Genomic DNA, 15,860 nt, shown 5'->3' on the forward strand with positions numbered 1-15,860 from the left:
ACTTTCATAAAAAGTAAAGAATCCAATAAAAGCATCCTCATTTCAGGAACCCAAAACAAACATAAAACCAAACACAACAACAAGAGAGAGAGAGAGAAAGAGAGAATGAGTATGCTGCCAGAGTATCATGGAGTGACTAGGCCTTTGAGAAACTTCAAATATTATATATCATTCAGTGACATAGAATCCCAAGTGCCAAAGCAACCAACAAAACAATAAGAACAGAAACAATTAGCTGTACTGGTATTAAAAAGCAACACTTGAAGAAAAAAGGATGTTAACAGCATTCTGCAAAATTAAGCACATGAAAGATAGTGCTAGAGGCATGTCTATGTTGCATTTTTCATACTCATAAATGTTCRGAGTCAATGTTATTACCATGTACCCTTCTAAGTTATTTAATGCTCAGGGAACAGAGGAGAAAAAAGAGAAATGCTCTGCAGGTGTCAGCATGGAGTTCAGAATACACTGATAAATTCAAGGAATGATTTATATTATTGATTTACATGCTTTAAAAAAACAATGCTTCAGAATTTAGTAATGGAAAAGAGAACTGGATTAATCACCACAGAGGATGAAACCATTTATACATCCAYAAACCTGAGTAAGAAGGCAAGCTTCAACTATGCTGTCTTGTATCAACATATTACATTTATTTTTGACAGAAACTATGTTTACATTCAAAAAATAATTTCAGGCATAAAACAATCTGGCTCAGTTTGGCACGCACTTACATTAYGTAACAGCTGCTTTCAAAAAATAGCTAGCTGAAATGTCAAAATAGCATCAGAAGGAGATTTTCATTACATTAAAACAYGGCCAATAGCACAAAGCTCTTGTAGTATTATAGGAATCTGTTTTCCTTGTTTTTCAGTCCAATTATACACTCGAGGGATTCAATGAAAAACTGAAATAAACTGATTCCAAACCACAATGTAGTCCCACTTGCAAAGAGTCAGCCTCTGTGAAGATGCATACAATAACATTTAGGGCTAACTTTAAGGTCATCACTACCCAGACCACAGCATCTCTCTTGTTATGCTATTTATTATAGCCTGCACCAGAATTGTTCTCATGGTTTTTATTTCTCAGATATGAAATTAAGATCCATCACAGATTCTCTTGTGCTGAGTAAAGCACAGCTTTTCTGAAAATCAGTCTCTGGATTGTTTATGTTTCTGCAGCAACTTTCAAAACAGAAGTAACAGTCATGATCCATCAAAAAAAYAAGATCTCACAGCACAGATATAACCATTGATGCCCAGTCAGGTATTGTATCAAGGCCTTACAGAATGACATAATCCTGGACCTAGTCTTGAATCTTTTTACAACAGAAGCCCAACCACTTTGGGAAGACGTTCAACCTGACTCTTTATCATTTACAGGCAGCATGGCATTCTCCAAGACCTGAAGCTTCATACAGCAGCAAGCATTTCTGAAAGATGGAACAAAAAGCAGGTCAACATATGTGACTCTGCACTTGTCCAGCAACAATTCTGGACTGAGGAAGATGGGATTGCCTCACTATCCAGACATGGAAGAATCATCGAGTCCAGAACTTCCACATGAAGCAAAAGCTCTTCCTAGACATCTGCATAACTCTTGTGCCAGCTCTCTGTCATCTTAGCAGTAGTACCAAGAAATAGGCGGCCATTAGAATCTGGAYACTACATATATCAGATGGCTATCAACTGTAGCAAAGCAATTAAGTTTTGCCATAGGTTGTGTCTGAGATGACAACACTTCCCTTGGACTTTAACTGTAGTGTGGTTTCCCAGATTCCTAGACTGCAATACTGTTACTGATAGCATACATATAGATTTCTTCTATAWATCAGGAATTGTCTAACCCCATGATTCTTTTTGCATCACCAGATCTGTGCAGGCCATCTGACTTCACTCAGATGGAAGGGGGATAATTACAGTATGMAGGTAAGAGGAGAAAAATGCTGTTCTTTATTGATCAAACTTTATAAATTCTGCCTTTAAATCAGACCACTATCTGGATTAACTCTTTGCTCCTTTCTGTGCTTTCTTGTGTTCAATCCCACATGCTTTCATCTCCGATGAACTTTTATATGTGCTTTAAAAGATTTTCAGGCTTGATTACTGTGACCGAGTTTAGTTCCTGAAGCACTTTCTGGGTTTTTGTTGCATATCCCTTTGCTGGCTGCTTCAGCCTAATAGAGTGTCTCTTCAYGGGCTTTGTGTACAACGTCCAGCATTCCAGCACTGCAGCAATATTTAATAGAAGTGCTGCAGTTTCCCTCTTCCTCACAAATTGGGCATTAAGCACACAGTTAATGGGTCAACAGGCAAAGGACTCTCCTGAATGTACAGCCTGAAACAGAAACAAAGACTGTCTGAACTATAAACGAGATAGTCTTTAAAGCCAGGATACTCTAGCTAAGTTTTAATAAAACAACAAACAGGAAAAACTAACTGAACCAAGAACAAAGGGCAGCATCACAAACTAACAGCTCTGGCCTTTCAAAATATTGCAGGACAAAGAAAATTAGAATATAAAGCTGCTCAAAACAAACAGGAGCAAAGTGCAATATAAAACTATATACAAAGTGCAGGGCACATTCAGGCCAAACCCAAACATGTGTGGGAAAGTACAGGCCACGTGTATTAGTGTATCTCCTGCATGTATTTTTACCCTGTCCGTTCTTCTAACGTATATGGTACAATATAGAGTAGATGTGGCTAATTACTCTCTTTATGAGCAAATAAGGATCTTCCCAGAGCATACAGAAAATGCTAGTGCAGCACAGCCTGCAGGTGGCCCAGCACCCTCTGATGATGGAGTGCAAGCTGGGGAGGGCACATCACAGTGGAGCACAAAGATGAAGGATCCTACTTGTCCTGCACTTAACAACAATATATACACCAAAGATAATCCAGGATCCACACTGCTGCAAATTGCCATCCAGAACCTCAAGAGGGAAGGTGTTCAGACTGGACCACTTCAGAGTCTCCATGGTGTTAGCRGCCACTTTCTCTGACTATTCAGTGGCAGTCTTCCAGTGTAATCTGTCTGACTACTACAGTGGGAGAGGAGGGTTGAAGGAGAAAAACGAACTTGGAGTGTTAGCAAACTCCTTGTGGCTGGCACCCACAGCAATCTGCTTGTTTCCTTTGCAACACTGTGTCCTGGTTCCATGTGCATTTTGGTCAGAAAAAAAGAAATCACCACCTAGTAAACAAGGATGCCTTTGTGAAACAGCACTGCAGCAGTGCATGTTTCTCATGCCGAGATTGAAGTAATTGCTTGCTGACATCCTGCTTCTTGAAGTGTAGACAGGATCAGCTATCATGGGTGTAATGGTCTAATATGACCAGATGAAAATGAGGCAAATTAAGGGATTAGGGAAAAAATAGTAGCTTCAACAAAAGCTGGGCTTAGTAGGGTTCCCAAAGCTTCTATGTAGCAGAGAGAGAAGAAAAGGAAGTCAAGATCAGCAAACTCTGGATGGCTGCTCACCTCCCTGTTGCTCTCAGGCCTTATAGCATGTGGCAGATTTTGACAGAGTCAGATGTGCCATGCACATAAGTTCCACTCACCCAAAAGAGGCAAGTGAGCTGTGTAGCCAGAGGCGACATACTCAGTCTCATCCCTAGGCAYTCTGCTAAGCTTGCCTTCTCTGGGCCTGCCAATACCAGGGTAGACATGGGATACAAGGGGCAGAARGGAGATTAAATGACAAGCCTCAGGACAGTCTCCAAGTTAACCTAATCATCAATACACTGCTGCAAGTACCTAGGGTACTGAAATGAGCTGTCAGAACTAACCCCCACAGAAGTGGATGAGCAAACAGATCAAGCAGACATTTAAAGGAATGTGTGACCTGGATCAAATACAAGAGGGTAGGTTTATGGCTTGCTCAAACTGTGGAAGAATAAATGAATCTAAACCTCATGCACTTTCTGAGATCCTTTTGCTTCGCAAATCATGAGCAAGTTTTGTCAGTGGGATTTCAGGTGCCAAAGAATCCATTTGGATTATGATGCCCCAGGTGGAGCTGTCAGCAGTAACAGGTAGAAGAAAATTCATCTTTCAGTGCCTAAACTTGAGCTAGTTTGATCAGGAAGTGATTGAGGGTAAATAAATGCAGGACAGCACTACGTTATTTTCACAACCATTTTTCTGACTATAATTCTACTATGAGGAAGTCTTGGTACCTACTGGAAGAAAAAGTGTGTTTAGGGGAAATCTCCTTTCTCCTCTTGTGGTGTTCTGAAAAGTGGAATTAATTTATTCTGTTCACAAACAGATTGTTCCAGTAAAATAGAATCTGAAGCCACCAGGGGCTCATTGAGAAGAGAAGCTTTTACACTATACGATAAGGCAAGAGACAAAACCCTTGCCAAACTCTTTCACTCTTTATTACAGACAGCTGCAGTGCTGGATGAGGCTGGATGCCTTTTAAGTGCCAAGGGGAGTGACAGAGGTGGGATGGCATRTGAGCAGATGAAATATATGGCAGCTTCTCCCCGACAGCAAGTTTAATTATGTACACTGTTGTACACAAAAGAAAAAAATATACACATACTGGGAAATCATTCACCCTGCTTCCTGTGTCATGTGGATTAAGAAAAATCTGTTCTGCTGGTCCATGGCAGAAAAAGGTCTTAAAATATTCAGATTCTGCATATGCCTTTGTCACAGAAGGTAGGAAAAGCAAGGTAGAATGTATTTCCTAAGGAAGGAGGACATGAATATATCAAGACTAAAAAGGTGTATTTCACTGTACGAAGTGAGATACTCACCAGAAGTAAAACAAACCAAACTTTAAGCTGAAGAAACACCCTCTTCTTCTAAGTATTTTAATTCTTAAGGGCTTTCTGATGTATCCCTTCCCCTTTCTGCATTTTGATATCAGCGGAGCAGAGGGCCTGACTTTCTTGTCTGTTTAGTGCAATGTCAATGCTCAACTAACAAAAAACARCCCGTGTTTTGTTAGGATCAGTTTTCCCAAACCACATTGCTCCATGATCCAGGAGCTTGTGTGACATTTCGCAGTGATCGTTCAAGATGTGAAATGCTCTAAGTCACTAGCCATCATTCAAAATTATAAGTCTATGAATTCAAACAGTGATAATATAATCTGTGACAATACAGACTAAACATGATGTAAACAATGTATCTTTTTGTATGCTGCAATTTAAGCCTTAAACACACCTTACTCAAAGGCGACAAACACTTCTGCAAGGTTGCCTGGCAAGCCTTACTATACTTGCTTAAGTTGATGTCTCATTAATCTCAATAGCCCTTCTGCTTGAATGAGGAACCKGTTCCATTCTATATGAATTTATGTTTGCTGCTGCTAACATCCACACTCTTATAAGCAAGGTGTATAYGAGGATTGGTTGATTTGAGGTGTGGCATGATGAAGACCTCCTAGCCTGAATCCTGGTTGTGCAGAAGAAAGCTCATATTGTATTTTCTGAGTGGCTCAGATGAAGTCCTTAAGTCTATTCTTTCTTAGATCTTTCAAGTATAATGTCTGTTCATTGCAGTAAGCTTCTTTCTCTTTGCATTYATGTAATGCCAGCTGCCCTACCGTTAGCATATTATAATTATATAATTATGAAGATCATTAATACATCATGGGAGGCTGTACAGCAAGGAGAAGACACACCATGCTTTTCAGAGTTCACTTTGTGGCATTTCAAGCAGATATCTATATATTACCCCTGTACCCAAGGGCATTAAATATATGTAGTTTATATATGAAGCAGCAGAGAATGTGGTTCTCTGCTGCTGATCTAGCGTCTTTATTTGAAAAACAGTCAGACACTCACAAAAAATCTTTGTAAAATAGAGGAGAAAAGAAAACACTAGGACTTGCCTCACAGAGGGAGTTTCTCAAGGGAGCTGGAAATGCTGGGCTGGTCATTACATTGTTTTCTGCTGTTGGTGCTTTGCTGGTGTTCAGGAGGAGTGCATAACCTGGACGAAAAGATAGAGCAAGGATAAAGTCAAACTGTAGTATGCACCTCTGGGTTCAGGGTTTGTGGAAACATCCCCAGAACCTGCGCGAGGTCCTTACTGTAGGAGCATGGCACAAGGCATTTTCAATTTATTAGGAAAAGAGCTTCACACACCTGAGGGACACACTAAGGCAATATATTTAAATAGTCTGGCTACATTCCTCCTACAGCTATCTTTTGTTCATCCATGACTTGGGATTTATCTTCCTTGTAGGGTACGTAACAAAATGTATCTTCTATAAGCAAAAAGTAACTTGGAAGAGAATCTTTATCTTGGTCCAAAAAAACCTCAGAACGAAACAAAACTATGCCAAAATAGTGTCAGAGTAATATTAATGCAGTTGGAGGCCCCTTTACTCCTTTAATCATTTGTTGTACCAAGAGGAACAAGGGCACTAGTAACACTAGTATTTTTCATTGATAGTGCTGGGAGGAAATGTATGTATTTGCACTATTTCATCTCTGTCTTCCTGCTTAGGTGGGCGYCAATGCTTGGAGCCTAGATATTTGGGCTTGTGCTAAAATTGCATCTACAAGATTGATAAATCCTAAATCATTCACAATTTAGTACCAACTCTCCATAGTGCTCTCTTTCTACTTCTTTCCTTCTTGCTTACCTACGCTTCAGTTTCTTTGTGTTCCGTGATACTGCGGGCTGAGCCACCAACTGGTATGAATCAGAACAGCTACACTGAAGTCTGTACTCATTCATGGAGAAGTAGACWACCTTACTCTTCATGTTTAACTCTGGATTCATCAACTCTGCTGTTATTATTGTATCCCTTTAGTTGCTCTGTGCCTAAGCAATAAATGCTTCCTATGATTCACATTATTGCATCAAGAAAAAGCTTATGCTGGCAAGTAGCCCTTTTGCCAAAATTCAACCAGCAGTTCAATGCCCAAGGTACAAACCTTCAAAGGTTTGTAAGAGAAGGATTACAAATAAACTCCTGGAATCTGGGTAGGGGAAGAAAGTACAGAGTAATTATATATAGAAGTGGAACTCAAGGGACAATGAGAAAAGTGAAGGAAGTTTAGGAAGTAAATGAGAGGGTAAAAAAGCAGCAGCAGAGAGAAATGCTATTTTTGCTCTCTGCTGCTCATTCTCCACACCCACTGGTTACTCTCACATACCTTCTAGTGAAGGAAAATGGTTGTACTCTGGGCTTCCAATCTGCCAGGGAGAAACATGGGACGCAGAGGAGACTTGCATCCAGCCACAGTCCCCTTCTTCAAATGAACAGTAAAAGCCAGAAGGAAGTTTTTCTGCAASAGGGAGAGTCACACACACACAAAACAACACAGATGAGCTGAAGAAGAGGCTCCTGGGCACACGGAGAAGCTGCAACGGTTATTCTGACAGAGCTACCCAGGACATGCCAGCATTTCCACAGCTACCCTGTACAGCCCTTTCATGTAGAGTCRCGCACATACCTGACTGTGAAGATGGTGGTAGTGGGGAAGCAACACCCAGACCGTGACTACATGACTGCCCTCAGAATAAGATGACACATCTCAGTGTACACTACAAGAACTCCTAAATACTTGACCTCTGCAACTCTAAAAATATAAACTCAGAGTTACAATTTGGAGATGGCTTTCCTAACCTGTATTTCCTACCTGATTCTGTAGCCCTGTGAAGGGAAATCTTGGATAGTGATAAGTTCCTAACTTGCTTCTCCTCCATCACAGTCTAGGTCTCTAGCCAATCCATCCCAGCACTGTTTCTCAGTTTAAGCACTGAATCCTTCTGTGCTTCAGCTTCTGCACCTGTGGAACTGCCCATATCTCCCTGTATATGTTTGATGAGTTGAATGGATGAAAAGAGAACAGTTTATTTTAAGCCATGCCTTCAGGTTTTGAAGTCCACTCATTCTGTCACTGGCTTGGGATTTCAGGCAAATTTACCAAACTTACCCCATCATCCTTAAAAAAAAACCCCAAACCCAATCTCACTGCCTCCCTACTTTCCACCACTTCACTTCTTCTTCAGCATGAAGCCAGATCCTACACTTCTTAAGTACTTCAGAAAAAAATGGACCTTATAAAATGTCACGTAAAATTGCTACCTCTATAAAGTGACTTTCAGTGCTTTCAGATTCTTAATAAAGATTCTGTACCTAGGCAGCAGCTGACAATTCTGCCAGGTACCAGTATGCTTCCCAGTACTAAAAAGGGTACAGTTTGGGTTTTATGAGAAGGTAGGTAGAGCACAAAGTTAGCCTGCAAGAAGAAGGTGCCCTTTCAATACAGGGATGCATTATGGATTAAAGATGCCAGAAAAGTAGTAAAGAGTGATCATTTTACTCCAGTACACAGACTAACCAGTCCTTAGGCCTAGCTGTAAAAATCCCCTGAACATGTTGGCACAATAAGGGTGTCTTTCTCTAGATACGCTGAAAACCTGCTGTGATGATCAGCTGCAGCTGTAAAATGGATGACGATATTCCTGAATTCTCACATTTTTTATACCACTATGTACTGAAATCTGTGCTAACAACTATTAGGTTATATTTTTTTCCCTCTCTGTTCCCCCAAACTGCACAATAAAAATGTTCATCTTCATTGTTATTTTTCAAGAAAGAGAACAAGAGAAGAAATTTGCTTAAAACTGCAAGACAAAAGCAAATTTCAAGTGAATTTCAAAACAGCAAACACATTATAAAGCCACATAACCAGGAAACTCGTTTTGCCTTTCAACTTGTTGAAGTCAGTAAAAATTTCTTGTCTTACAAAAGTAGGACAGATTACAAACTCCTAAAACAAGAGAATGTTCTGTTCAGATGCTACCAGCAACTATATTAGATTCTCTATGAGAAGAGCAAGCTCCTGAACTCAGATCTCATGACTATAAAGGAATTTTCTTCTCTGAAGCTTTTTATCTGTAAAGTAGGCACCAGATGCTGAGGCATCAGTATCCAAACACTGGATCACTCAAAATGTTTCAATATCATCAGAACTCACTGACTGAAATTGGAGATCAATTACATACCTGCTCACAGTGCCTCAGCTCTGATTTATACACCTCAGAAGGCAACTCACTGTCAGTGGTTCATTCATTTACTCCTTGGTCTAYCGTGAGAAAACAACTGGGGAGCACTATAACTATAGTGTCCAGATCAGGAATATCTGATTTTCTAGGAACCTGAATCACAACTCATTTCACAGGGGCTACTGAAACAAATCTTGCACCTACGGCTTTTTAGTAGGGTCACATTTGAATGCTGAACTTGACATGGAGATGAGAACCATGTTTCACTGTTTTGCCATTCCATCCAAATCTGTTATGAAAAGACCAAAATTCGTACTCAAGTTAARGGCTTTTTCAAGTTTTTCCTTTAAAAAATCTCCAAATTCATTCAGCCCAGTCTTTAAAGGTGGAACTGTTAAGCAGATGGATGCTTTCCTGAGTTTTACCCCTCTACAAAACTCAATTATATTTTATTGTGCAGCCTGTGGCTGGGAGCTGAAGAATATGACAAATTAAAATGTGTCCTGAATTCCTACTGAAACAGCTTGGCTTGGTGTCCAACCAAATTCACTTCATGGCTACATGCTATCTAGAATGATGTAAACAAGTTAGAGTAGCAGGAGGAGTCATCTAAGTAGCAAACCCTGCCTGGAGGTCAGAAAAAGCTCACTGTAGAACAAGTAAGGGCATAAAAGGAAGTGATTACTTTCTCAATAGACTTCATTCCTCCTTTAAAAATTAATCTTTTATGAATTTTCAAATGTCCTATACACTGGAGGTATTTTTCTCTTCTGTTTTTTGTACTTTGTATAAAAAATAAAAAAAAAAATAAAAAACCTGTGATTCCACTTATTGCTACTTCATAGAAAACTCTTCGACTAGCAATTCTCTGTCAAAGTGTACTTCTCAGTGTTTATACTTAAAACTCACATTAGCATAGTAAAGACTAGCCACGGTACTAGACACTGCACTGATGAGGGAAAGTTTCCCTGATTTTACTGGAAAATCATGTAAACATGACGGCAGAAGTTACTGAAACCTGTCATGTTGCATATCATTAGTAACAGAAACTTCAAAAGATTTAGATCTTAGCAAGATCAAGATGCAGTTTGTGAACACAGGACAGAGAATACAGTAATCCAAAGAGATTGGAGTACTTTAAAGAAGCAAAAGTCTCTGCTTTTATTTGAGTGATGAAGTAGACAGAAGCTGTATGGGTGTTAAACTTGTTCTTAACCAAATATTTTCAAGCTTTCAGAATGATTTAGATTGAAAGGTAATTAAGTTCAAGGCTCTCTAGCTTTAACTCAAATTATTCATCCTTWAATAGCAGGAAAAATCAGCAATTGGAATAATTTATGAAGAAGATGGAGCAGGTTCTCTATCATTTGTCTCTTGAAACAAAACTTGATTTAAATCAACCAAATATTACAGTTTAAATTTTGGGGTGTAATTCCAAACTCATAATATAAAAGACATATGCATAAGAGGCTATTTTGGTCTTTAAAAATCTATGAACTTTTAATAAACRTAGGAGAAAATCTCAGAAGACAAAAAGATCAACTACTCAAGCATTTTAAAGAAGGKCATGAACCTTAAATGTAAGTTTGTTTTGAGTGGCTACCACTATACTACCAAGACAGCTTGGTCTACCAGATTCTATTAGAAACAGACTGTGAGAAGAAAAATATATTTCAGTTTAGAAAGAAAGAGTTCTCCTTTAATGTYGGATAGCGTTGCTGAGATTCAAACTGCCAGAGGTTAGAATTTGTTGCTAGAAGTAGAACTTTTGATCAAGAAAGAAGTAAAAGGATTAGTGTATGCAAGACAGGAACCTTAAGAGAGCATTGGAAGGCAACAGGTCACAACTACATAAATTTGATTCCAGAGAGATCTATCACTAGGACATAAATGAATCCATTGGTTTCCTAATGTATTTTTGCCTGGAAAGTAAACTGGCCCCTGTAGAATTCATTATCCATGCTCTTCTTGTCACTTACTCATGTTATCACAAATTCAGACTTTACAGTTTTCTATTCTGGCTGCCATCTGTCTTATGACTGACAAGTGTATGCACTTCTCCAACCACACAAAACAGCTTTAATCACTCAAATAATGATATATCAGATATTAGACTTCCTTCTCTCACCTGTTAATGGAATCCATTTTGTTTAACATCCTTAAATATTCAATGAGGCAAAGAGTGAAAATTACTCTATAACCCTAATTACTCTTAATAAGTTAAGGAACTTATCTGAAAAGTGGGGCACATTAGCTTTTATCCCTATTCCAGGTAACATTTGTACAATGTAGAACAGCAGACCATGGAGAGACTGAGTAACACTATTTCTTCCCCAGTGTATATTCCATACCACAGTCTTGGAAACTGTCTGTGGAAACAACAGATATGGATTCAAATCCACTTATGCAGAAGAAGGATTCAGTCCTGGGTCTGCCCTGTCCTGGGTGAATCCTCTAAGCTCTAGTCTCTAGAAAATAAACATACTATCAGCACCTCCATTCTTTTTTAAATTTGAACATATTCATGACTTTCCTACATGCTTCACACCATTAACCCATTTTTTTTCCAGGAAAACTTTTTGTTCGCCTAGATTTGCTGCACTGAAACAAAAGATTCCTGAATCAAAATCCAAGATCTTGTTCCCTAAAAAGAAATGTACAGAACTACTGAAACAAATTTTCCTCTTTTGCAATGCAGAGCTCAGTTAGTCTGTCTTAGCAGAAATCTGGTTCTCATCTCTGTCTTGCAGCATAGCAGATACCTGACACACATAATTCTCTCTACTACAACAGGAGGAAAGATTTTTTTTTTTCAGTAAGTTATGATTCATAAGCATGAATTTACTAGCCAAGACATAGAAAGAGCACTATCTGAAATCTTAATGTATGTCTCCAAAGTATACTTCTGCAAAGTAATTTCCAGTTCTGCTCTTCTACCAGTCTGTTAAATCTGTATGTCTGATCTCAAATCAACATGGTTTGGCATCTAATTCCACGTCTGCCTCTTTGAAGCTGTCTTTTGCTTCTGCAAAGAGTATTTGATTAGGACTCAAACAGCAACATTCTTTTCTCCAGGGGTCAATCCCCTCTGATTTTACACTCTCTACAAACACTAATTGGTTGCAGGCAGAACAAGCACTGTGACATTTCATTGGCCATTAATAAGTAAAGAGATGTTAACAAACAGCAGGCTTTATGGAGGTTTTCTCATCTACAAAAGAACAAAAATCAAATGAAAGGAAGACACACACACACACGTACTCTGTAYGTGCACAACTAGAACACATTAGAAAGGAAAAAACATCTTCTTTAAGCTCAAAGATAGAAGCCTTCAGTTAATCACAATTTTWAAAGATGTACCCTCAATTTCAAGCATGACTACATCTTTTCTGACAGCTCTTTTGTGTAAGTAGTAGAAGCACTTGGGAAAGCCCTTACTCTGCTTTATGTATCTGAACATCTTTTTGTGACACTTGGAAAAAAAAAAGACGAAAACATCTGTGTTGCTCAAGACTAAAATGACAACTGAAATGTTGAAAGATGACATATGTTTTGTGTTGGGCGGACACGTAGATGTAACTGACATGTGAAATACTAGATCAAATTTTGTTTTGTGAAAAATCTTGTATCAACAATATTCAGCACACTCTAAAAGCAAAAGTAGAGAATTCAGCCATAGAACTGAACAGGTTCCTAAGTTATTGCTAGCAGATATAGTGACAATCCAAACTCTTACACGCTCAGGCAAGCCAATGCTGTTTGTTTCTTGGAATAGGGGATGGTTTAAGAACTCTCATTCCAAGCACCTGTAGCTGAAAATAAGTCACGTGATCTTTTTCTCAAGGATGGGGAGAGATGCTCTGCTAAACAGAAAGTTGGTTAATAATGTTCTGATTTTTATGTTCTATGTATTTTCAGTAAATTATTAGCTGACATGACTACGGTTGCTACACTGCTRTAGAGAAATAGCTACAGATTAATGCTGTGTGCTGGGGAAAAAACAACCAAACAAACCCTGCACATAGAGTATGTGAGAGAGGGACTGGTCACTTTACCAAYTGGCTCACTGTGGGATACAGTCAGGCAGCTACGGGCACAAGGAGATCCTGATACAAATACTGAAGGCCACCAGAAAGAGGTGGATCCAATATTTGAAAATAATAGGTAAGCACATTCCTCTAGTCCTGCTCCTCTCTACGGTAGTGTTTAGGTTGGAACCATGATTAGTAAAACCTCATCTTGTCCGCGCTACTGTTACTACTGGTATAGACAGGATTACCCTCACAAGGTAGGGCCATAGAGCAGACAGACACAGCAATATATCTGGACATACAGTTGATCCATTTTATAGACTGAGTAAATAATATGCCTCTGTGCTAGTAATGAAATGAAAATACACTCAATCTATTATTTATCTTAATTCACTAAGCTTTTTAATTAAAAAGTAGAACACAATAAAAATTCCATTAGAAGTTTTTAATGCTATGTTTGAAAGTTCTTATGCAAAAGGAGGTTTTGATACTAGTAATATGAAACATTACTGGTACTAAACAGCTGCAAATCAGCAGTGATGTTGGTGTGAAAGTGAATATAAGGTGCACTGAGCAGGTGTCATTAAGGCACATAATTTTAAATTGTAATAACTTCTGACATGATGGCCAGATGTACCATTTCTAGGGTTTAACTAGTTTACCAGCTGGTCCCAGGCCAAACCTCTGTTTTCCACATCAACAAAACCTATTACTTCTCTGGGTGACCTCACCCAAATCAACAAAACTTGTTTGAATTATCTAACCCAGATTCTTCTCTGCTCTGGCTGTCCCATTTGAAAGCTAACCTGAGATTGCTTCCTCCTTGCCAGTGGCTTTTGCCAGTACAGGCATTTTGGGCAGGGAGCACATTTTTTGCATATCAAATCAATGCAGCTTCATGCAGAAGTCCATAGTCTAGATCAGACATGACACAAATTTTCAAGAGGTAAATGATGAACCATCAAAGGTTATTTTCCATAATATACTTGCCATATGGGTAGCCACAGGGCTGACAATACAGCACCCCTCACTATCAGTAGTCTGACAATGGTGAACATGCTACAGGTAGAACATGTAAAAGCATAGAAACAACATCTTTAGGACTGTGAGAGGAAAATCCTAAGTTATCTAGAGTGAAACAACACAGTTACAGAAATATTCAGAGTTAGAAAGATTTTGGAAAAATCAAGTCACTGTGTATCTTCTGATATATATTCTGTGACTGCTGACTGCCAAAGGAAGGATGAAGAACAAGAAAAATTACAAAAATCCAGGAGCTGGAGTTGAAAGTACAGGACTGGGACTGAGGAAAGACAAGTTCCTTACTACTTATTTTTCTTACCTTGGAAGTCTTCTCCTTCCTCCTCTTTTTGCTAGATATTGTGACACATTTTGATGGAAAGCATGTGTATGTGAAACGTGCACAAAGCATACATTTCATAATTCTTAAGGCATCTAGGTATTTAAGCTCTATTTCCTTTGTATTTTTGATCAGAACTTAGGGACAGATGAAGCAGTGAGAGCAACTTGAGAATCTGTTGCAGTATTAATGCAGGCCAGTATAGGAATGCACTGAGTGGTCATTCAAATGTGTGTCTTCTGCAGGATACTGTTGTTTTGATAGTATTGAAATAATTAATTARTATTGAACTTTCAGGCATTAAAATTCAAAGCAATTTTTTGCTTTTGGAAACAGCAACTCAGCTTCCATCTCCCTGAAGGAGAARGAAAAGGAAGGATGTAGGCTGGAGATTAGGTTTTACTCACTGCACATATCTCCTTCATCTTCTCCCTTGGCACAGTCCCTGATAAAGTCACATGCCTGCCCCAGTCGGATCACTGTTCCATTCCAACAGCTGAAAGAACCCTCCAGAGCCATTTTTGAGCCAGAAGCAGATCCTAGAGAAAAACAAAGCAATTTCATATCAGTGAATTGTCCCCCTCCCAATGAATAGGTCATAGTATCCTGGAAGACACCAAAGGGGAGAATATTCCTTGAAGCATCCCAGCCTGCAATCCAGGTCTCTGAAAGTATGTAATCATTGGGGTAAGGAATATAATCGTACCATAAGATCAACTGTTCTGCCATTTCCAAACTTTGAAATCTTGACAAAGCAATTTTTAAAATTTTGTTTGACATGTTTGATCTTGCCAAATACCTAGCAGTCCACATATTAGAGAACTTCAGTTCCCCAGGCATTTCTGGTATTTTAACTTGGAGGGCAGCTCYGACCTGTGAAAGGAGGGCTGAAATCCTACATCCTACATCCTGCTCTGCTTTACTTCTGAAGAACAATACAATATGTATGACAGAATTGTGTGAATTTACTGCTAGATTGCCAATCCTGAAGACTGATATCCTTTCTCTCTAGCTCCAAAATAACATGGCTATCTATATGGCTAGGAAAGCACACAAGCTTTCTTCATTCCCTCCTGTAGGCCTGCATTACCTATGACTTGAATGTATCATCCTCTGCAAGAGAGAAAAGAGTCTGACTTGTGTTTGCAGCTTTATTTTTCTCCTCCACTCACTTCCATTCCCGCATCCTGAACTCCCCTCCCCATGAGGCCAGTCAGGTGTCCCACAACAATCTGAATCTACTAGGATACTAAAATCACTAATTCATTTTATCTATATTAAGCAGCAAAAAAATAGTAATGTGGAAAGGAGCCAGGGACCATTGAACATAAGATTAGAAGCTGGTATCATCCATTGAAAAATGACCCTGAGTACTCTCTTAGTATAATCCTTTTCTGGAGGCTCTTGGTTTCCTTGACTGCTGAAAAGTCAGAGATCATCCAGCCTGATGGGTRTAATTTTCCTTACCACAGGACTTCTCT

General features: G+C 39.0%; 1 protein-coding gene across 1 annotated transcript in view; it reads right to left on the bottom strand.

Annotated features, from left to right (window-relative positions):
* ALK (ALK receptor tyrosine kinase) overlaps nt 1-14,829 on the bottom strand; it is a 75,963-nt gene extending 61,134 nt beyond the window's left edge. The window contains exon 1 of the mRNA XM_085307831.1: nt 14,787-14,829. Within this exon, the coding sequence (XP_085163957.1) occupies nt 14,787-14,804 (18 nt within the window). The 5' untranslated portion in view covers nt 14,805-14,829. The remainder of the gene's footprint in view (nt 1-14,786) is intronic.
* Between the last annotated feature and the right edge of the window lie 1,031 nt (nt 14,830-15,860).

Source organism: Rhea americana, unplaced genomic scaffold (assembly GCF_003343005.1).
Source record: "Rhea americana isolate MKP2758 unplaced genomic scaffold, rheAme1 scaffold_265, whole genome shotgun sequence".
Lineage (NCBI taxonomy): Eukaryota > Metazoa > Chordata > Aves > Rheiformes > Rheidae > Rhea > Rhea americana.